Here is a 24,110-nt window from a genome sequence, read left to right on the forward strand (position 1 = left end):
TACTTGCCAAATCACCAGGGAAATATAAAGAGAAAAAAAATAAAAATAGGAATGCAGCCATCACATCCAAGGAGTGGTAAACTGCAATATATTTCATTTTTTGGTTTAATACCATTTTAATTTTCACAAACATGACAATATCTTTTTAAAATAATATGACAAAGTCTGTTATAAATATTGTTTTTTAAAATAATTCAAACCTAATTGCGTTACACATTGCATATTTGAAGCCGTTGTCTCCTGTTCATTTGTGGTTTGTTCATGCTTATACAAGGGAGAGGTTGTGCTGGGGGAGGAGGACAAAGCTGCTTTATTGCTCATAAGTTTATCAGATAGTGTAGTGCAGACCCTTGTTATACAGCATCTGCTAGTGTCTGACTACACCCCTATGGATCTGCATTTGTGTATTTTCCGTATGTTGGAGACAATGAAGTGGCTGTATGTATGCACAATAATTCTGGCATTAAGTAAGGGTGAGTAGTATCCATAATCACCATTTGTGTTCATTCTTTATAACAGGTTGTGACACACAGTGACCTGGGAAGGGGATATTTATGCATGTAGAAAAATGTGTTGCACTGATTCAAGCATACATTAAAATCACCTTACATACAGTGTGATTTATTCTTATTATACCTATATACTAAATGTGATATTGAGAGGTAAAGTACATTCCAAGATGAAGTTAAATATGTGCAATATCTCCTTGTATAAAACTTTGCTTTATTTGGTGTCTCTGTTGTTTATTATATTGTTTCATAATCTTAATGATTATTATGTGTATCCCTTTATATCTGCAAATGTTTATCAGTTCCCTTTGACATGTGGCAGTTTCAAATAACTAACCCTGAATTATGTCTATATATATACTATTTGTATTTAATAGTTTTATCTTTAATTACATCAAAATACTAATTTATTAATTAAATTGCATGGCAGGTACCTTTCTAAAAATGATAAACTATGCTATTTTTAGGGTTTATTTTAAATATCAGAAATATGGCTAGGTGCATGCATACCTGAGAAATGCAGTATTCGAAATTAGAGGGGTATTTGAATGGGTACAGTATATGCACTTATTCACTGAACAGGAAATTGTTGTCAGTATACCTAAATAAAGCTGAATTATACCAAGAACTTTTTTTTTAAATTGCACATTTACAATCTTCAGTATATGATATTTGCAAGCTGTGAGTTGTAATATTTATATGTCTACCATTAATACTACCTACAGGTGAGCTATCTGGTTTTTATAAACTGACCTGTTCTGTAATGTTCAGTAAATTATGAGATAAAACCATAAATGTGTTATGAACATGTATTCAAGTCAATTTCATTATAGGAACAATGTATTTTTTTTACTGGGTGTTGATCTTACATATTCTCGTGAAGTCTTTTTCATTAGATAAAATGGAATTCAGTAATTTCAACACACTTTACAAAATGCAGTTCTTGTCTGATATGATTATGGATATTATTTCCAAGCAGTGATGTCTCTGCTGTGGTTTCCCAAAAAAATGCACCTTCATTAGGAATGGATAGAAAAGATTTTCAAGCGCATGTAAAATGCATCAAAATCTGCACCATCCCTAACTTTTACTGCCCCTCCCATACAGGGTTATTGAATATAAACGTGATAAACATCAAGGAGATAAAGGTTTTATTAGGTGATCTAAAATAGATGATCACACACCTCAGACAAGACACAGCTCTTGCACTTTTTTCTATCTACATTTTTTTACACATTGAATAGTGCAATCAACCACTCCTGAAGGACCAGGAGGTAAAATATGTATGGAAACAGTAATTTTAAAGCACATAACTATTGCTTATCTGGGGCTTAAATCAAAAGAGCCACACCTGGCCTGTACGTCCCTAGAACAATGATTGGTATCCTGTTCAACTCAGTAAGGTTTAATGCTTAGATTGAAAAGGGGGCCTTTTCCTTATATATTTATATAATATTATATTGTGATGCTACATTCATTCTAACATTTACTTGGTCCTGCATCTTGCTTTTGTAAAGTTCTCTGCAAATCTTTGGCACTTAAAGGGGTTGTAAAGTCAGAAGGTTTTTTTATCTTAATACATTCTATGCATTAAGATAAAAAGCCTTCTGTGTGTAGCAGCCGCCCTTGCCCCCCCCCCAATACATACCAGAGCCCCCTCTCTATCCAACAATGTCCATGAGTGCCACAGCTGTCCAGGACACTCACTCCTGATTGGCTGGGACACAGCAGCAGCGCCATTGGCTCCTACTGCTGGCAATCAAAGTCAGTTAGCCAATCAGAGGAGAGAGGGGGTGTGGCCGAACTGGGACTCAATGTCTGAATGGCTACACAGAGCTGTGGCTCGGCTGGGGTTCCCCCAGGGCAAGCAGCTTGCTCTGGGGCCACTCAACAGTTGATGATCAGGCCGCACAGCGGGAGGTAAGCGGCGACCGCGGCCTGAACATGGGTAACACAGGCCGCGGCCGCCGCTCGCCTACCGCCATGCAGCCGTGCCTGTGTCATCTCTGGCGGCTGCATGGGCTGAACTGTGTGTCTCTCTCACACACAGCTCAGCCTCAGAGCCGCGCTGACAGTTCCGCAGCCGCTCTTCTTCTCCAGGCATGAGCGTCCGCACGGTGGGGAGAGCTGCAGGCTGCTGTGATGATATTCCCCCCTCGCCCCCCTTCTCATATCGGCAGCAGGGGAAGAGAAGGCTTTCCTGTCTGTTCGTTTTCCCTCCCCATTGGCCACAGCGGAGGGCCAATCAGAAGCAACTAGAAGGGCATCATGGGAAATGTAGTCCCAGAGCTAGGTGGCCCAATTGTTCTCAGCAGGGAGCAGACTACAGCCCCCAGCATGCATTCTGCTGGGGTGAAAGAGAAAACCCGGAAACAAGCTGAGGAGTGCTTATAGCAGGAGGTATGGAAAACGAAAGCAAGGACTGTGCTGGGGGAACTAATAGCCCCAGCACCACCAGATAAAGCCACACTGTACCCGCACCACCAGAGAGAGCCATGCTGTACCTGCACCACCAGAGAGAGAGAGCCACGCTGTACTCGCACCATCAGAGAGAGAGCCACGCTGTACCGCACCACCAGAGAGGGAGCCATGCTGTACCCGCACCACCAGAGAGAGAGCCACGCTGTACCTGCACCACCAGAGAGAGCCACGCTGTACCCACACCACCAGAGAGAGCCACGCTGTACCCGCACCACCAGAGAGAGCCACGCTGTACCTGCACCACCAGAGAAAGAGAGCCACGCTGTACCCGCACCACCAGAGAAAGAGAGCCATGCTGTACCCGCACCACCAGAGAAAGAGAGCCACGCTGTACCCGCACCACCAGAGAGAGAGAGCAACGCTGTACCCGCACCACCAGAGAAAGAGAGCCACGCTGTACCTGCACCACCAGAGAGAGAGAGAAATGCTGTAACCGCACCACCAGAGAGAGAGAGCCACGCTGTACCCGCACCACCAGAGAGAGCCACGCTGTACCCGCACCTCCAGAGAGAGCCACGCTGTACTGCACCACCAGAGAGAGAGCAGGTCAGTGTCACTGGGCTGTGTGGGCACAATAGGAGACAGACAGTACTAGCATTGTGTGGCCACAATAGGACCGGGACACTGTAATATAAAGGGGACTGCACTGTAATCATTGCAGTGCCCCTTTATAGTGCAGTTCCCTTTATATCACAGTGTCCCTGCACATTACAGTGTGAAGGACCGACACCAGCCATCCCCGCGAATGTCTACCGACCCCCCCCGGTCCCTGGAAAAGTGGGCTGCTCAGTCTAAAATGCCCGGGCCTATTTTTTGTCCCAGTCTGGGCCTGACTGTATGTGATGATGTTGGCAAGAGATGGGGTGACAAGACTGGTTGGAGACCAGCAAGAAGAGTGACTTCGGGGACAAGTTTTCTCAATTGGGCTTGGCAGGGAGGAACCAAGTGGCCTTGGATTAAAGTGATATTAAAATCTTGTTTTTTTTGTTTTTTTTAAATAACAAACATGTTAAGCCGCGTACACACGAGAGGAATGTCCGACGGAAAAAGTCAGACGGAAGCTTTTCATTGTCTATTCCGATCATGTGTAGGCCTCATCGGACTTTTTTTTTTTTTGAAAATTCTGACGGACCTAGAAATGGAACATGTTCTAAATATTTCCGACAGAACCAATTCCTATCAGGAAAACCAACTCTGTATGCTGTTCCGACGGACCAAAAATGACGCATGCTCTAAAGCAAGTACGAGACGGAAGCTATTGGCTACTGGCTATTGAACTTCCTTTTTCTAGTCCCGTCGTACGTGTTGTATGTCACCTCGTTCTGGACGGTCGGACTTTGGTGTAACCGTGTGTATGCAAGACCGCTTGAGCGGAATTCCGTCGGAGTTCTGTCAGAGAAACCTTCGGAGCCCGCCCCCTCTCTCTCCTCATTGGCTCACTGACTTTGATTGACAGCAGTGGGAGCCAATGGCACCCGCTTCTGTCCCAACCAATGAGGAGGGAGAGTTCTGGAAGGCCGAGGCTCTTAGGCAACATCGTTGGATCGCGATGGGGCTCAGGTAAATATTAGGGGGGCTGGGGGAAGGGGGGGGCTGCTCCACACAGAAGGTTTTTTATCTTAATGCATAGAATGCCTTTGGAACCACTTCAGTTATTTCAAAGTCATTTTAATTATTACTTATCTCATCCCCTTGAAAGAGTATTAGATCCTTCCTCTAAAGAGAGTATCCGGAGAAATTTTGTTGTATGTATGTATACAATTACAATAAAGTATATCTTATCTGTGGAGGTAGGGGGGCAATTTTATTGATTTTGTTACCACTCAGAGTTGGGCTTTAAAATAAGCCCTTACTGACCTCTGTAGCTGTGTGGAACAATTCATCCTCAAAGTTTACAGCAGAAGCAATGGTGAAACAGACGGTGAAAACAGGTTGGAGACTGGCCAGGGGACCAGTTACCCCAAATAGACTTGGCAAGGAGGGAGACCATGGGTCTGTGGATTAAGGTAGACCCTGGAAAGAGCATTAGATTCTTCATCGTCTGTGGGGAAGGGGGAGAATTTTAATGATTTTGTAACCACCTGGAGATACTGTAGGCTTTAAAATAACCCCTCATGTAGCTGCATGCGCTGTGAATCAATTAATTCTCAAATTTGAAAGGAGAAGCATTGGATCTGGTTCCCAGTAGTGACTTGACAGCCCCCCAGCCTTTACATCTCCAATATAAACAAAGAGCAGGTGCTCTGGGGAGGGGGACAGGGTGATCAAAGCTGCAGAGAGTTAAAGTGGTTGTAAAGCCTCAAGGTCAATGCATTCTATGCAATAAGCTAAGAAACCTTTTGTGCTGCAGCTCCCCCCATACCCTCCCTCTTTTTTACTTGAGCCCGGTTCAGCGTTGTGCATGAGTGCAGCAGTGCCAGCCACTGTCTCTCTCCTCATTGGACAGATTGATAGCAGCAGGAGACATTGGCCCCCGCTGCTGTCAATCAAATCCAGTGTCGCGGGGGGGTGGGGCCAAGTCCCACTGTCTGTGTCAATGGACGCAGCAGTGGGATTTGGGAAGGAGCCCGCACGGGTGCTCCCAGGGAAAGTGGCATTTCATGGGGGCACCCAATGAAGAGGAGGGGCCTGAAGTGCCGACGGGGCACCCCAGAAGAAGAAAATTGAGGCATCTCTGTGCAAAATGAGCAGGTAAGTACTGTATAGGCATGTTTGTTATTATTTTTTATTTTTTTAAAACAAGGGTTTACAACCCCTTTAACCACTTAAGCCCCAGACCATTTGGCTGGCCAAAGACCAGAGCACTTTTTGCGATTCGGCATTGCGTCGCTTTAACTGACAATTGCGCGGTGGTGCGACGTGGCTCCCAAACAAAATTGACATCCTTTTTTTTTCCACAAATAGAGCTTTCTTTTGGTGGTATTTGATCACCTCTGCGTTTTTTTTTTTTTGCGCTATAAACAAAAATAGATAGACAATTGACATCCATCTGCTGGAGATATCCATTGGTCTCTACTGCCATCTACCATCCTGATTATTAAGGCATTTAGAGTTGTTGTTGTTGCGGACCGGAAGTTTTGTAATAGGTGACGGCGGTACGCCGTCTGGTGCTGTGCTGTGCCATTTTTAACGCCCTGTACAGCGTTTTTAGATCATAAACTGGATTGTTTTTTCACTACTACACGATTGGAGGCCTTTCTTTTCTTTTCCTTTCCATATGCACATCCGGACCTTGAGGCGAGCCTCACCCGGCCCTACAATTGACATCCATCTGCTGGAGATATCCATTGGTCTCTACTGCCATCTACCATCCTGATTATTAAGGCATTTACCCATACCTGTTGAGGTAAGGGCTCTGTGAGCACATTTCTGTACCATCCATCATTGCCCATATCACCTACAACATCCATGGAGAAGATTCATCAACATTTATGCTAAAACTATCGGGATGACGCGCTGCCTCGACTGATTGCAGTAACATCAGCAGAGAGCAGACTTCAGACCGCTCTCTGCTGAAAACGGATCACAGGAGTACAAAACTAATTGCACTCCTGTGACCCTTAGGAGAAGCCCAGCCTAAAAAGCTCAGGCTGGACTTCTCCGTTAAAGTGTGCCTCTGCTCTTGGGGGCATTCTGTTTTTGTGTGTTTGGAATCTCCTGAAAGCAGCTTGAATATAGGATTGAGAGCTATATTGCTCTTAAATCTCAGTTATTGATCTGTAGTTGATTACTTGACTAGATACTGTTACTGTTTGTCATTCTGCCACAGAAATATTGCAGTGAAGACAATTTCTGTGTTTTATCATAACGTGTGTGTTTCTCATTGGTCATTGCACTTACACTATTGCCAGGTGTGCCAGAGGGGACTGAGGCTGTTATTAGGGTTGAGAGGTAGAGTAACGGGCTGAACAAACTTAAGCAGCTCCTTCGGGGGTATTGCTACATGTGGGGCCTCATCTGGGATAATATCGCTACTCTGCAATCAACTCCTCAAGTCAGCACCCCTACAAGTGCCAAGATGGACCCCGCTACTGCGACACAGTGGTGTTGTGAAGAAGGCGCCCACCCGGAATCAAGTGTAGTGATCAAACTCCCTGGGCAGACCTGGACTGAAGAACAGATCAGCCAGGAGGTAAAGATATTGATTCCAGACCAGAAGGAGTGGTTGATTGCTGTCAGAACAGACCAAGAGACCTCTTGCACCTATGCATTACTAGATTGGAAGCTAGGGATCCCTGACAGTTTCCAAGAAACCAGTGTGCAGTTGGCTGACAAAACGGAGTCTTGTCTAATTCAGCTAAGCACATCAGACATGTCTCCAGCAAGTTCTAGCAAAGCTGAGGCCATAAGGGAAGAAATCCCATCCCCGACACCCTCGGCCATGATTGGACCAGAGTTCTTCACTGCAAGGGCTATAAAGTTTCTATCATACAAGGCAGTAATGTTATCCATCAGGTCTGCCAAATCAATGATGAAACTGAAAGCCTTTTAATACAACATCTATTTACCCAAAGAATAGAAAACAATGGTTTAATCTCTCTGTCATGTGACTCAACATTTGTGAAGTTATCATCTGACTTAGGATAAAATGTAGGCCGATCAGGAGAATTGTCATTTTTCACATTAATTTCAGAGTCTTCTTCTTCTTCTTGTCCTCATGGGATTTCATCTTCTCCTGGAGCTGACTGATCAGTGAGGTCCCTTTTAACAAGGTGCACAAAGTCTTTTTTAAGAAAGTGTATAGGTATTTTGTGGAGCTGTGTTTCTTGAAAGTCATTATACTCCATATACCAAGTAGCAGGTATGACTCTACCAAAGTAACAAACCCCTTTAGAATTCAAAGGAACACAAGAATATGCTTTCTTTCCACATATGAAATAATAACCTGGTGGGGCAGCACAAGCTTTATTGAAATTATATCCTTGCAGGCACCTCAATGGCTTCATATTGTCCCAATCGGTCGGGTAGTACTCTGGTAACCCTGGGAAAGCAACTCAGGTGTATAGGTTCGAGTAAAGTTAATGCAGACTGCTAGTTTTCTCAACGAACAGTAGAAGTGAAATAGCTCTGTCAATCATTGTTCTACTGACTTCACCAAAGTGTGCACTGTCCTCTATTTCCGCTAAAGTGCTAGGTATTCCTAACAAAGGCATAGTCTTATGAGAAATAGGTGCATGTGTGCATATCCAGCAATTAGTGATATTCAGTTTCTTGGCAGCTTGCAGGTGCATAGATACAAAAGAGTTATGGAAAGGCTCTGTTAGTTTGGCATGATATTCATGTACGGCTTCCCTCCGTGCTCTTAGATCAGCATCTGAAACCGATTCAAGTTGTGACATTTCTTCCATTACAGTAGCATTAAAAAGAGAAGTGTCTTGTATCTTACCCTTTTCTTTCTTGTATGTCCATTCATATGCCATGACTGTAATCCATACCACCACTCCACCGCAGAGGATAACACTCTAAAGCTTCACATTCATCTTAGGCCCTAGGAGATTCATTCTGCAGTTTTCTTGCTCGCACACAAGTCAGTGGAGGAGACCTGGAAGGTAAAGGTACAGAGCAATTCTTGCCAGTAGCAGACCGGCTCATATTCTCTTTTGGAACCACAGACTTCTTACAGTGTGAACCATGCACCCAATACTTATAGTCTTTCAGCTTCACTGCAGTAGGAGACACAAGAATGACCTGAAATGGTCCTTTCCACTTAGGGGACAAAGTAGTCCGGGGTGTGTGATTCTTGATATACACCCAATCTCCTGACTTTAGTCCATGAGTTCCTTCACTCGTGTCCACAGGTTGTCCTGCTTTGGCTCTCGAAAAAGTATTAGAAAACACATTTGCCAATTTGCGAACATATTCTATCATGGAATCTTGACCATTTATTAATGTCACTGTCTCTGGCTGCACAAGAGATGAATGTAGTCTCCTGGGCGGTCGCCCAAACAATATGTGAAAAGGTGACAGTCCATGTTTCTCTTTAGGGGTAGTCCTAATGGTCGCCAAGGCTATAGGTAACGCTTCTACCCATGTGCTTTTTCCATTAGCAGTTATTTTGGCTAAATACCTCTTCAGGGTTTGATTGCTGCGTTCCACCATCCCACTAGCCTGAGGTCTCTAAGGAGTATGCAATTGCTGTTTCATACCCAAAATATTCACTACTTCTGCCATAAATCTGTTCTCAAAATGTGTCCCTCTATCTGAGGAAGTAATTGACCCTATACCAAACCTTGGGATCAATTCCCTCGACATTTTACCACAGTTCTGGCATCATTTTTGGACGTGGGCCAGGCCTCTGGCCAGTTCAAAAATTGATCACTGCAAACCAAAATATACTTAAATCGACCACAAGGGGGCATATTCGAGAAGTCAATTTGCACAATTTGAAATGGCTCCTCAGTATGTGGAATATGCTCCATGGGAGTGGGCACTGACTTCCCAATGTTATGCATTTGACATATAAAACATTCAGTAACCTGTTTAGCAGCATATGCAGAAAAACCTGAAGCCCACCAATCTCTGGCTACCACCCGACACATCCCTCCTGTTGAAACATGGCAAGCCCCATGGCTCAAAGCAAACAAAGAAGGAAACAATGTCAGAGGAGCAACCAGTCTGTTTTTCACTCTCCATAGACCATCTGCCCCACAAACAGCTCCCTTTGTGGTCCAAGAGGATGTATGAGGTGAGCTTGCCTGCAGGGCTGATAGAATGTCCAGATCCATTTGAAGATCTGTGAGCAGGAATGTTGGAAGCGCTGTAGTTGGCTCATAAGAATGTATAGCATCTTTAGCATACCTATCAGCCAAAGCATTCCCAAGTGATATACTATCATCTGCTCTGGTATGTGCTTTACATTTAATTACTGCAACTTTAAGAGGCAGCTGGACCGCTGCCAATAATCTAACAATTAACTGTTTATGCTGTATAGGAGTTCCTACCGCTGTCAGATAACCTCTTTCTTGCCAGAGTTGTGCAAAACTATGCACTATGCCTACAGCATAGGATGAGTCACTATAAATATTTACAATAGCCCCTTCTGCTTGGGGTTAATAAATTGCTGGCATAAGGAGCAAATCTAAAGTCTCCCTTTACTTCAAGTATGTTTTACTCCCATTCCTTTAGTGGTTAAAACTATAGTTACTCCTATATTTATTACTATATCTCTGTCTATTAGACTGTCAGGGGAGTATGGCGATAAAACAGAAGAACATTTATGACACTGACCTCTCATTTTTACCTATAGAGGCTCAGTGACTTTGGCAGTAATTACATCATTACTTACCCTGACCAAAATTACCTGCTGATTCGAAGTGGAAAAATTGGTATCACATATATTTAACAAACTCTTTGAATCACCTTTATCTATTAAACACAGGATAGATAAACCATTAACTGACACATCAATCATTGGTTCTATATTTTGTCCCAAATTCAAGACAGCAAGTTCAGGGAAGGAATGAAATTTTCATTAATCAAATCACCACACTCCACTATCTGCTGAACTCGAGCCCCCATTCTTGGGGCATTTCTAACATACATCTTAGTTCTGCTAGACTTAGCTCATCTTTCCCTTCTAATTTGAACAGTTAAGACCTGCACCTTAATACTTTCCATATGCAGTGTTGCTTTTCCCGGTACAGGAACTTGTTATACATTCATTATTATTTATTTTTAACTCTATCCTTATTAATCTCTCAGATTCTGTAAAATTCAATATTCATTAGTTTTAGCGATAGCTTCTTTCTCCTGCTTTTATAGATTTGGGAACTGGATAGATAGGAGTGTTAAAAAAACCCATACAAGGAGTAAGAACACCCTCCTGTAGTAACTCCTCTATTACTGGTTTAATACCTTCAATTGATTCAGGAGATAAGGGGTATTAAGGTAGTCTAGGTACTGGTAATGTAGGGTCTCTATTTAACCGCACAGGAGCAACTTGCATGAGGCCAGGAGTGTTTGCTCCTGTTATCCATATGGAGGGCTCAATTTTTTGTTTGGCCTCTTCTGGAATTCCTCCCTCCATATCAGCTACTAATAAAGGCATGAACAACAGATCAGTTGCTTCCTCTTTTAACCTATGTGGTACGTCAATGACAGTTTTACCCGGAGATAAAGCAATGGTTACCCCCATTTTAGAAAGTAAATCTCGTCCTAATAAATTACAGGGGTAATAATACAAATGAGTGTTCTGTTGAATGCTCTCCCAATGTCACCGGTACCGATTCTGTAACCCTTGCCGAGTTTATATTATTACTTACTCCAACCAAAGAAACCCTTTCATTGGAGAGTGGTAAGTTGGAGTCAAAGACATTTAAAAGGGACCGCGAAGCCCCTGTGTCTATGGGACCACACAAATCAATACCGTTTACATTTATTTCAAGCACTGGCTCATCAACAGAATGAACTTCAATTACAGCTAAAGCTTGATAAAATGTGTCATCTATATTGTCACCACATCCCACCTTATCCTAGCGCCCCCTACAGTCCCGCGCCATATGTCCACTCAATCCGCAATTGAAGCAAGTGGGGAAGGCACGAGGTTGCAGGCTTGGGGGGTCTTACTCTATTTGGGATGATTTGTTGGTATCGGGACTGAATTCTAGGGTTTATGCGTTGTCATCTCATTTTGTCTCCATTTGCCACACTTTTGCCGTGGCGCCCCATAATTAGAGATATATACCACTCCCGAAGGTGGGTAAGGGGGGCTGCTACCGGTACACCCTGAGGTGTTATCTGCACTGTACATACTGGTACCCCCTTGGGCTCTGGGACTTTTTCCTTAACCTCTGGTAGTTGTATATTCATCATTTTTGTTTTCTCCTTCTTTTCTACCTTGTCTTTCCTTTTTTGTAACACTTCGTAAGCTATTTGAGCAATCTCAACTAATTCAGGAGCAGGTTTCTTTCTCCATCCCACTGTACGAAGCTCTATTTCTTCCCTAATCTCAGGCAACATTCCACCCACCAATACATTCACCAACTCTGGTCGTTTCATATCACTTTCATCATCTGGAATCCAATCAGTATGCTTCTGAATAGCATCTTTGAATCTAATGCAGTAATCTAACACATCCTCACCTTCCTTCTGCACAACTGGATCTTGTGGTGGATCTTCTATTTTGATAATTCCTTGATGATATGCTCTTTTTTTCCTTGCAAACACATTCCATACATCCACATACTTCTCTGGCACAGCACAATTAATCAAGATCCACATATCCATATATGTAGCCTGTTGCGTGTTCTCTATCCACATCAACTTTTTATACCATTTCTTTGGCCCTAATCTCTAAGTTGGGCAGATCAGCAATAATTGCCCTAATTTCCAGGGAACATAAACTTTTCCTATTCTTGCGGTATAATTTCCCTGGTCATCTTCTACATGTAAAGCAGCTTTCTCTGAGCGCATTTTATAGGGGGGCAATTTTATATCCTTCCTGGATACTTCTTCCCAGGCTGCTAAACATTCAATCCCCCCACAATCAGACATTTTAAAAAGCAGATTAAACAATGCATCAATTGTAGGTGTATTAAGGGACCCTCTGGCGGCCACCATTTAGATGGGTCCTTCTTATACTCCTTTTTTGTTAGTTTACACCATTTCACATGATGTTTCAGGGCATCTGGGTCTCCACTCACCATCATTCTGATGATAGGAGCACTTGGTTGTCATTTGGCAATACTTAGCCCTGTTGCTTTTGCTATTTTCAATAACTTTTTTGCCCTATCTTTTGTTAACCCAAATGTATTCATGACAGGTAAAACATTTTTTTCAAGCAAATTTCCCATATTTATCACAATTTTTCATTAATCTCTTCAGAAATGACAATAATTTGGAACTCCGGGACCGAGAGCTCCACCGTTTAACATTATGGCTGTGTACCAGCAGCCCAGTACCTAAGTTGAGATATCTCGCTCGTTCTACTCTCAGAAGGATGTCTCCTTTCTGAGTGGTAATAGGCTAGTCCCTATCTAGACTCCCTATTCCAGAGAACATACAGCAGGTCATTCACCCATTTGTGGATATCCGCTGAAGGCAATACCTATCCGCCTTAGGACCACAAATGTTCAAAAAAAACATACATACAAAAAATTCAACACCACCACCAACTTCCATTCACTCTTTAGAAATTGTGGTACCTGCACTTATACTTCCCTTCACAAAATATATATATACATTGTCATTTCTGGAGACAAGGAGAAAAGGCAAGCGCTTAAAATGATCATTCTTTAGCATGCTTTAAATTATAATAGGTACCTTTCACATTCTCAGTAATCATGCAGAGACAAAATGCAGGCAAAATCAAATAGGAAACGTGTTTACCTTCTGTGGCTGCACTCCCCCAACTGGCCCCTCAACACCGCACAGAAAAGACAGTATTTATCATGAGAAAATAAAAGTTTTCTCACCTGAGGCCTCTTTGCTGCTGTCTGTCCTGGAGAGGGTGCTGAGCCGGTGGTGGAGATGCAAACAAGAAGACACGAATCGGGGTCACCAAACTGTCAAGTTGAACCTTGAAATAAAGGACATCAACGCCAATAGAGCTGCATTCGATTCCCCTGAAAGCAGCTTGGATATAGGATTGAGAGCTATATTGCTCTTAAATCTCAGTTATTGATCTCTAGTTGATTACTATATACTGTTACTGTTTGTTATTCTTCCACAGAAATATTGCAGTAAAGACAATTTCTGTGTTTTATCATAACGTGTGTGTTTCTCATTGGAGGTTGCACTTACACTATTGCCAGGTTGAGGCTGTTATTAGGGTTGAGAGGCAGAGTAACGAAATGAACAAACTTAAGCAGCTCCTTCAGGGGTATCGCTACACTTGGATGTCCACAGACAGGCCACAGTTTTACTTTAAGATATGTAGCACCCTCCTAGTGTATGATGCTAGGTTAATTTAGTATTTGATTCCTTCAACAATCAAGGGACCAGTGATCGTTTGTCCTGGTCTGTTCATGGTTTCACAGGCTGGGAGTTTGATTACGTTCCCCGTCTCTGAAAGAAGATTCTAGAGCTGAAGGAGGAAGAATTCAAATATAACTCCTGGAGAGGAGTGTCAAGAATGGGGCTGGAAAGGGGATAAATAGTCTGAACCACTGGAGAGATGGGTCTCTTTTTCTCAAGAGAGTTCCAATCTTCAGGAGCTATTGCCTGAGGCAGTCTGTGGACTGTGTTGCTGTACTGTGAGGTCTCAGCGGTGGCAGAGCTGGGACTTGGAAGTGATCTGGAACTGACTGCAGGACTTCATCAAAGGGATCTGAGAACTGTCTTATTCACTGGATTGTGTCCAGAGGATGCTGGAAGCTGTCCTGGGAACTTGTGAGCAATGACCCTGAAATGATTTTTAGATGACTGTGTGCTTTTGAAATATACTGTAAGTGCCAGAGGTAACACAGACTGAGTCTGCTCTCACAGGGTCTCGGATACTAGCCATTCCCTGTTCTTAGCAGTGTCCTGGACTGTGAGCTTTAAGAAGAGTGTTTTTCTGTACTGTGCAGTGTTCCCGAGATTGCACTGGATACCAATAGCTGTGCAGTGGTGCAGGGTAACCAGATACCAAAGAGACTTGCCTCGTGATCCCCAGCTGTGAGGCCTCTGACTGTCCAATATTCAGAGTTGCTTAAGGAGAAGAATGTCCTCTAATTGCTAAGTACTAACCGTTTTGGAGTATCCCATGTCGTAACCCCTCTCCTGTTTCAAGCTTTACCAAAAATAAATAACAAAAAGACAACCCCTAGACTAGGGATATGCAATTAGCGGACCTCCAGTTGTTGCAGAACTACAAGTCCCATCGGGCATAGCAAGATTCTGACAGCCACAAGCATGACACCCAGAGGCAGAGGCATGATGGGACTTGTAGTTTTGCAACAGCTGGAGGTCTGCTAATTGCATATCCCTACCCTAGACTGTCTATCAGGGCTTGAGTGAATGGACTGTTGCTTGGGTGGCTGGTAGCCTCTGTACTGTTTGGGGGAGAACCAGTTAAAACCAGTGGCGGAGATACTAACTAACCTATGTAAGAAAAATGTCTATACTTACAGTATATCTATACTTATTTTCAGGCTGCCCTGGTCCTGTCAGGGGAGATGACGTTACCAGACCAGAGCAGTCTGAAAATTGGTAAGTATATACATCTTTTTTTATACAGCTTACTTAGTATAGGTGTTGAGGGGGGTGAAGCGTTTTTAAGACTAGTTAGGTAATGCCCGGATTTCTTCTACTTTGTGCTTTTAGCTAGTTGTAGGACAGGGCACATTAAAGGGGTTGTAAAGGTAAAAGTTTTTTTCACCTTAATGCATTCTATGCATTAAGGTGAAAAAACATCTGACAATACCGCCCCCCCCCAGCCCCCCCCCCCCGTTTTACTTACCTGACCCCTCGAAAGTCCCATGCTCGCCCCCGACTGGCAGTTGATTGGTTACAGTGGATGGATTGAAAGCAGCGCAGCCATTGGCTCGCATTGCTGTCAATCACATCCAATGACGCAGGGCGCGCCGGGGGGCGGGCCGTGTGATACAATGAGCGGCTATGGCCGCCGGCTGTATCACGGGAGCGTGCCTGCAAGCACTCAACACCATACGAGGGAGCTCGCATGAATGTATTGAGTCCTTGCGGGGGAGGAGCCGAGACAGCCGCCAAGGGACCCCAGAAGACCAGGTTCGGAGCCACTCTGTGCAAAACGAGCTGCACAGTGGAGGTAAGTATAACATGTTTGTTATTTAAAAAAAATATATATATATTTTCTTAGTGATCCTTTAAGGTGTTCCTACCTGCTTCCTAGCTTATGTCCTCCTATTTATATTCTCTTACTGAACACTTTATAACTTTAACACTTTGTTTCATTTTCAGTGTGTGCTTGTTCTGAGCATGAGCACAGGTTATATACAACCTTGTTTGAAAAATACAACCCATACATTCGACCAGTGGAAAACGTATCCGATCCTGTCATCGTGCAGTTTGAGGTGTCAATGTCCCAACTTGTCAAAGTGGTGAGGATTTGATTTGTTATGCTTTTTTTTTTGTTATTTTTATTGCTTTTGATTAAATGGGACTGAAATGTACCACCACACCTGCCTTCTGAATCGCCCATTGGTTGGTCAAAATGCAAATTCCTCACTAGTGTTGACCGAGCATAAATTCGTCCCGAACATTACCTGTTGGGTGAACACCTGAATTTGTGGGGCACTCAGTGGGACATTCGCCCGTCGAGTGCCCCACAATGCACTGCACGCTGCACAGTGCATTCTAAGCCCAGATTGGCTAAAGCAATGCACCTGACAGGCTTTGCCCAATCAGGGCACAGTGAATTGCTAGTTGTTAAGGAGCAAGCTGGGAAGCCGACCGCTGCATCCTTAACAACGGATGAGTCATCAGCTGTCAACTTGCTACCCCGCTGACAGCTGCATGAAAAAAGAACATTGCCGACAATAGAAAATTGTGAAAAAAATGGTGTGGGGTCCCCCCCCTAATCCATACAAGGCCCTTTGGCTCTGGTATGGATTTCAAGAGGAACTCCAAGCCATTTTTTTTTTTAAACAACATGGAGTCCCCCCAAAAATCTATACCAGACCCATAAAAAAGGGCCCTACTCATTCACCAAAAAAAGTGTCAAAAAGAAAAAAACACACACACTGTTTTTTTTAATTCCCCTATTAAAAATAAAAAAAACAATGTCCCCTGATGTAGATCCATCGTCAATCACGATGGCCTCCCCACCGCTGGACCCAAAAAAAGAAAAAAAAAGCTCCACCCGCGACGAAGGCTATCCACCGACTGCCTGCTCTGCCTTTTGACAGTTCTTAAATAGGTAAGGGGCGGGGCCACCTGGTGACGTCACCTGGTGGCACTGCCCCAAGTGACATCACCGACACAGCATACACCGATTAGTGACATCACACGGGGACGGTGCCACCAGGTGACGTTGCCAGGTGGCCATGCCCCTTACCTATTTAAGAACTGTTAGATGGCAGTACAAGCAGATGGCAGTTAGCCTTCGTCACGGGCGGTTTCTTTTTGACACTTTTTTGGTGCATTGGTAGGAGTACTATGTACCCCATACTCATTCAGATGAGGGGGGGGCTGGGATCTGGGGGCCCCCTTGTTAAAGGGGGCTTTCAGATTCTGATAAGCCCCCTGTCCGCAGACCCCCACAACCACAGCCCAGGGTTGTCGGGAAAAGGCCCCTGTCCCCATCAACATGGGGGCAAGGTGCTTTGGGGTGGGGTCAGAGCCCCCCCCGCCCCAAAGCATGGGCTTCATGCTCAGATAAGGGTCTGTTATGGATTTTGGGGGGACCCCACGCCATTTAAAAGAAAAAATTGGAGTATGGTTCCCTTTAAAATCCATACCAGACCAAAAGGGCCAGCAATATCTTGCAGCCAAAAAAAATCAATGTACCGTAAATGTAATTTTTTTTTTCTTCATATATGCCAGTTATGCCGCATCAGGTTCTATACATAGTACAGATGTGCCACTTTACAGGCAGAATAAGGGACCCCCCCCCCCCCCCCGGCACTATATTTAAAAGGAATTTTTCATTTTTATTGTTTTTAAGCATCATTAAAATCACTTCTCCTGTAAAAATGTTTGCATTGATACATGTCCCCAAGGCAGTACCTGGGCTCCCATACCCTTTTTATGACCAATAACCTGCATATAAGCATTCAAAATGGGGACTTTTGATTTTTTTTTAGGATCGGATCCCATAGACTTGAATAGATTTCTCGGCTTGGGTCCTGAACTCTTTCCATGTTCAGGAGTTCTGGTACGTAACAAACGGGGGTGTTCAGTCCATCACTATTCTTCTCCATTTGTCAACGTGATGTCTTCTGAAAGGGGAGTATCAACGTTAACTTGGCCATGGCATCTTGGAGCAGCTGTTTCTCTAACACAGATATATTTTTCAAGAATTCTGTAGGAATACTTGATTGTATGGCTAAAGGGACAGGAAATCTGGGGAGGATTTTCAGAAATGCTCTGAATTATACAAGAATATTTTTAATGTTGGCCATATTTGTGTGTGTCTTGGGATGGTTGTAACTATAAACTGAAAAAATGAAAAACAAGAAATTGTTCTTTTCATTGACCTTGTTTCTGTCATGAAGTCACAACAGAAATAGGAATAAAATATCCACATTCAGGGAGGGGGAATTCAACACGTGTTCCCATTGGAAATATTACCTCACCTCCTGTTCCAGTTATGGCTGTAACATTTAGATTTCTTCTTACTTTCTGTCCCGTTGATAGTTACAGAATATTAAAATTATCCTCCCAACGGGGAACACAGGCAGAGAAAAAAAAAACGAGAGCGATGCCCATGCTTCCCTCCTCTACACAAAAACCGAAAAAAGTTTTGCCTGTAGTTCCACTTTAAAGATGAATTCCAGGCATTGTATATTTTTATATAGTTACATTGGTCCAGCTTGGTATGCTTGGCATGGGCACCATTCAGAGAATGCTCAGAAAATGCAAAGCATTCTGTGAATGGCATCAGGCCAGACGCTCAGAACAGGACCTGAAAGCAAGTGGAGCTCACTGGAGTAGTGTTTACTTCAGTGATTAACACATTTCAGGGGCATCGCCCAGGTATGGTATATACATAGTTACACTAATCCAAGCTGCACCAATGTAACTAGTGTATGTATAATATAGCCATAATTCTTCTTTAACAATCTGTATTGTACATTAAAGCTATTGAAACCCATTGTAAATAATGTAACTGTTTCTTTGTGTATGTCCACAGGATGAAGTTAATCAGATCATGGAAACCAACCTTTGGCTGAAACACGTAAGTTCCAAGTAATTTTCCTTATTAAAAATATTAGTTCTGTCAATACAAATGTACACAACAGAGTACACAACCAGTCACAGGTGCAGACTATCATACTTGCTTCTGCCTAAGCTACAAAAAAAGAGGGGGGTTATCCCAATGACAGTCATTGGGAAAGCATAGCAGTTACTAATGGTAACAAAGGGTAGTTCCAGGGAATTGTCTAAACATAAAATATATTTATTGGCAAGCAGTAGAAAACATCAATATGCTACACTCTGCTTAGAGTACAGCTTCACAGTGTCACTTGTATTGTAACCGCACCTAGATAAGGTGCTGCATCAAGAGACAACAGACAAGGACATACACATACCATAACAGTACATAAACTTTCAAAATGAGGGACATCTGGACGCCTGATCATAGTGCACATTTGAGATGTCTGGTGATGAATATCGCATTTATGGATCATTTGTTCAATCAGTGTGTATAATAATATGGCATCTAGTCTGGGCATTACACCGGGGTGGATGGAAGGATAATGGTGCCTCTCTATCCTGGATGCTGGATGAAAATAAAAATAATGCCACAACATCCAAAGAGGGTGAAAAAATATGTGCAAAATATAGAGGTATTCCTTTATCCATGTGGCAGAGTAACAGCTGCAGTGAGGCCTCGTGGAAAAATGCCTCTATAGATGGTCAATAAAAAGCATAATGAATGTCACTAGAATCGCTTGGACATCCTGTTATTGTAATAAAGATCATATATTCCCATTAAGGCAAATGGCAGAGAGTGAAACAACTTCCTCTAACCAGAGGATGTTTAATTGATGCACTAGCAATCACTAGCAGACATGTATAGCAATCAGCTTATGTACTGGTTGTTAGTTCATCATTATCAGTGCAGAGTGTTTTACGTTAAAAGATGGAGTAGTATCCGCCACCTCAATGGAGGTAGTAAAAACAGTGTTTAGTCAGCAGGATACCAGCAACCAGAGACTATACAGGGAAAACAGGGTGAAATGACATTGAGAGGAAGGCTGAGGCCGTCAGCATGTAAGAAGTCTATTGCATGTTAATGCTGAGCATGGCTAGGGTAATTTCCCACTACAGACGCTTCACTCCAGTCTATCCTGATTCCCATATCTTCTCTGAATCTGACACTGTTTGTTATGTTGCTGATGCTGCATCCACCTAGGTAAGTATAATTATCCAAAAAACAAGAAACCCATACTTCTCTTCTAATTAACAATTTCCTGCTACCAGATGGAGATCTGGGCCACCTTTCACATCTTTACCAGGCTACTCACTGACAAATCCTTTTGGTTACAGAGTTCAATAGCCCAAGTTTCAAAATATTTGGAATTTAGACATAGATTGGATTTGTCAGTTGTGGTGAAGTCTAAGAGAACTGGCCACACATGGCTTACTGTGTTGGTGCACATAAGATACAATGCTTTTATGAAAATTGGATACAGATTTAAGAATCATTGATTGGATAAGCAAAAACATAGACCTAAGCAGATTTTAAAGCCAGAGACAAGTTATAGTCTGTTTTTATACTCTTCCTAGATTTATCAGTGAGTATATAGGGCATGGATCCACCAAACTGGGCACAGATTAAATTGATTGTTTAGGGAGGCCCTCATACTGCATAGCTTTTGCAAAATATATTCACTTATAAATAGCGAGCACCTATGCATTTATATCAGAGCCTCTCTGGAAATCAGTGCAGACTTGGTTGAAGATATTATTCACAATTTATAGATTAACAGCTTCTTTCTTCCAATCTGCATTTGGACAAACCTTGGAATAATAGGCGTTCCATAGGTGTCACGTTAAAGGCCTTTGCAGGTTATCAGTTTAGCGGTAAATGGGTAAATGATGATCCTGTAATTACTGCTCAAACGCCAACATTCACAGCAATATGTAACATGTCATAAATACAGTAGTATAAAAGTCTAGCAATCAAACGCTGGATCATTAAATACTCAGAACAGTGCTAAAAATAAAAGCCAAAAAAATGTGTCCCAGTATGTGACCAAAAACACAAATGTAAGTCTCTATTTAGAAGGTAATAATGAAGACAGTTCAAGGCTTTTATAGGTGTAGAATCACTGATGTCCAAGCGTGCACCTTTCACCAGAAAGAAAACGTATTCCACCTCATGTTGCACACTCCCCCAGGGGGTCAAACTCACCAGAAGCCGCTAATAAAAGAGCACTGAGTAAGGTATTCAGCATCCACTTCAATACTAAGTCCTCATCATCAGCAGGATCCACTGGTAAAGGGGCTCCATATATACCATAAAACACAAGAGTAACACCAACATAGCGTAATCCTGTTTATTAATGTAAAATGTAATGTAAAAATCCCCTATACAGCAGCGGTCCCCTTAATTCTAACTACGTACATTGTAACCCAGTAAAACAAGCAGATAAATAAGCCCAGAGGGTGCTGTCACCATGTCCAGCCGTCCATGATAGGATGTGTGTTTCCCTACAGACACCACACTACATTCCTGGTAGGTGGTAGTGGACAGTGGAGCGCAAAAACGTCACTTCCGGGTTGTCGTGTAGGTCACGCCCTGACCGGTGTGACCTACACGACCTACTTTCTGTTATAAAACATATCCAATAAAATCAAATTTCTTCATAAATTTAGGCCAAAATGTATTCTGCTGTGGTGGACACAGCGGTCCCAGAAGTGGCACGCTGCACTCCCCAGGGGGTGCGCCAGTGCAAATGTCCCAGGTGACATAGAGGTACACCGCCTGGTCTACACCCAGATAGCAATTGTGCTGCAAGTTTGAATATGGCTTGCTAAACTATTGCTAGACTTGCCAGGACTCACAAGTTTGTTGCACAATTGCAGCATGTCTGCATTGCATGACTACAGATCAACTTTCTTTGCAAACATTCTGCAAGTCTGCTGCAAGTTCTGGTTCAGTTATGTTGTACAATAGTCATCCCACCACAGAGGTCACTGTGGCTGAATTTTCATGCTGTAGACTTGCAGAGTTCTTACTGTAGACTTACCACTGCAACTTTGCTCATGCTAGAGTCTTGCCATGCAGATTTGCTACTAATTGGAAAAGTGTCAACTAGAACTTGTGCTTCAAGTGCTCTGCAAGTGTACAACTTGCAAGTAAAAATGTGCCACAAGTTAACAGACTTACAATTCAACACTGCCACAAATTTGTGGCAAGTTATCCCTGCTATCTGGGCAGCTGCCACCCATCTGTAATAAGACTACTGTGGGTGAGCGGAGAGTGGTAATATCCTGCTCTACCAGCCATCGTTTGTAAACTGTAGACAAGTGGCTAAAGCCATTCTAAACATTCGTGCCTGCACCTTGTGTTTTACACCTTCATAAGATGTGCATTGAACACATAGTTTTATGGTGTCAATGTCATTTGTTGCCCTGTACTCACAGTCTATAGTACAGTAAATCTTCACATTCCCGTGCAGCAGTTTTTGGATTGTATTAAAACAGGAGGCATTCGGCATGGCAATACACAGGTTAATGCATGACGTCTGTCTGTAGTCTGAGAACTGACACTTTCTTTCTCAGTCTAGTGCTGGTACAGGTAAGAGCTACACAGTAAATAGATCTGACAGTTACAAGCAGAGACAGCATTCAGAGCTTACTCCATGCAGCACATTTGAGTGAGAGGAATTAGTCCTGGCCCTAAAAACAAGCATGCAGCAGATGAGCAAAATCAGAAATTACTTATTGGATACTTGTTCAAGGTCTGTGATTTATAAAAGACTGACGCCATCTGATCAGTATGACAGCCAGGCAACTAGCGTCTTCAAAAGACATCTGCAATGGCAGCCCACTTATGTCTCTTACTTTAGGTTTTTCTGTGGTCTTTTATGTGGAATTATAATGTGTAAACATATTGAACAATGTTTATCAGTTAACAACTAACAAACACAGAGATGGCTGTCCAGAGTCCAAATCCAAATCACAATCTATAGACCAGGCATCATTAAATGGCGGACCACAGTTCGGCTCTGGACCGAGTCACTGTCCCAGCTGGACAGCTGCGATCATGCTACTTTACCAATCAAGCTCTTTGGACGTACTATGTAATATGCCCAAAGACTGAACCCTTAATCACATGCTGGTGGCTGCAGAGCTGGCGAACAGCTTCAAAGTGAAAGTGATGTGACAGCTCCATAGCTGCCGATCACTTTCACACAGCCGGCAGCGCAGTGCCCCCTCCCACCGGTGCCCCCCCATCCTCCCGTGGTCCAGCGTGGCTGTCTTACACTCGCCAGAAGCCCGGGAACACATTCGCCAGCTGGGGGAGAGAGATTGCAGTGAAATCCATGCCTTGATCCCACTTGCAAACAGTGAAGCCGGAAGTGATGTCACTTCTGGTTTCAGATGCATCATTTCCTGGCCAGCACAGCCAGGGGACACATCTGACCAAGCCGATCTGTGCTTGGTTACAGGGACGTTGCTAGGTCTGCAAAAGATCTGAGGCTAGAGCCCATAGCAGCGGTCACCAACCTTTTTGCAGGTCGGGGGGGCACGCCGGCGGTAAGCAATTTTTCGCAGGCAAAGGCTGGTGTTGGCGTATCAATCATCATGGCACTAGCAACGTCCCTGTAACCAAGCACAGATCGGATTGGTCAGATGTGTCCCCTGGCTGTGCTGGCCAGGAAATGATGCATCTGAAACCAGAAGTGACATCACTTCCGGCTTCACTGTTTGCAAGTGGGATCAAGGCATGGATTTCACTGCAATCTCTCTCCCCCAGCTGGCGAATGTGTTCCCGGGCTTCCGGCGAGTGTAAGACAGCCACGCTGGACCACGGAGGATGGGGGGGGGGGCACCGGTGGGAGGGGGCACTGCGCTGCCGGCTGTGTGAAAGTGATTGGCAGCTATGGAGCTGTCGCATCACTTTCACTTTGAAGCTGTTCGCCAGCTCTGCAGCCACCAGCATGTGATTAAGGGTTCAGTCTTTGGGCATATTTGATATGGTGTCAGGGTGATTGAAGCGCATTGTTTCTATTATTACATTGTAATATATAACGAAGTGGTTCAACTCACCATAATGCAGAAGCAGTGGGAGCCCTGGGCGTATCACTTGCCATATCTCCTGCCACCAGATGCATCATGTCACTTGCCACCGTCGCCTGTCACCAGATGCAGCTTTTTAACTTGCCACAGTCACCTGCCACTAGATGTGGATTGTCACTTGCCATGTCACCTGCCACCAGATGTGGATTGTCACTTGCCACATCACCTGCCACCATTTGCAGATTGCCACGTCACCTGCCACCATTTGCAGATTGTCACTTGCCACGTCACCTGCCATTAGATGTG

At 43.6% G+C, this 24,110-nt stretch overlaps 1 protein-coding gene across 1 annotated transcript in view; it reads left to right on the top strand.

Moving 5' to 3' along the window:
• Nucleotides 1–256: 256 nt before the first annotated feature.
• Nucleotides 257–24,110, top strand: part of LOC141131670 (neuronal acetylcholine receptor subunit alpha-3-like) — a 64,336-nt gene continuing 40,482 nt past the window's right edge. Inside the window, exons 1-3 of the mRNA XM_073619215.1 lie at nucleotides 257–473; nucleotides 15,849–15,988; nucleotides 18,742–18,786. Of these exons, the coding sequence (XP_073475316.1) occupies nucleotides 389–473; nucleotides 15,849–15,988; nucleotides 18,742–18,786 (270 nt within the window). The 5' untranslated portion in view covers nucleotides 257–388. The remainder of the gene's footprint in view (nucleotides 474–15,848; nucleotides 15,989–18,741; nucleotides 18,787–24,110) is intronic.

Source organism: Aquarana catesbeiana, linkage group LG03 (assembly GCF_042186555.1).
Source record: "Aquarana catesbeiana isolate 2022-GZ linkage group LG03, ASM4218655v1, whole genome shotgun sequence".
In the NCBI taxonomy this organism is placed as follows: Eukaryota; Metazoa; Chordata; class Amphibia; order Anura; family Ranidae; genus Aquarana; species Aquarana catesbeiana.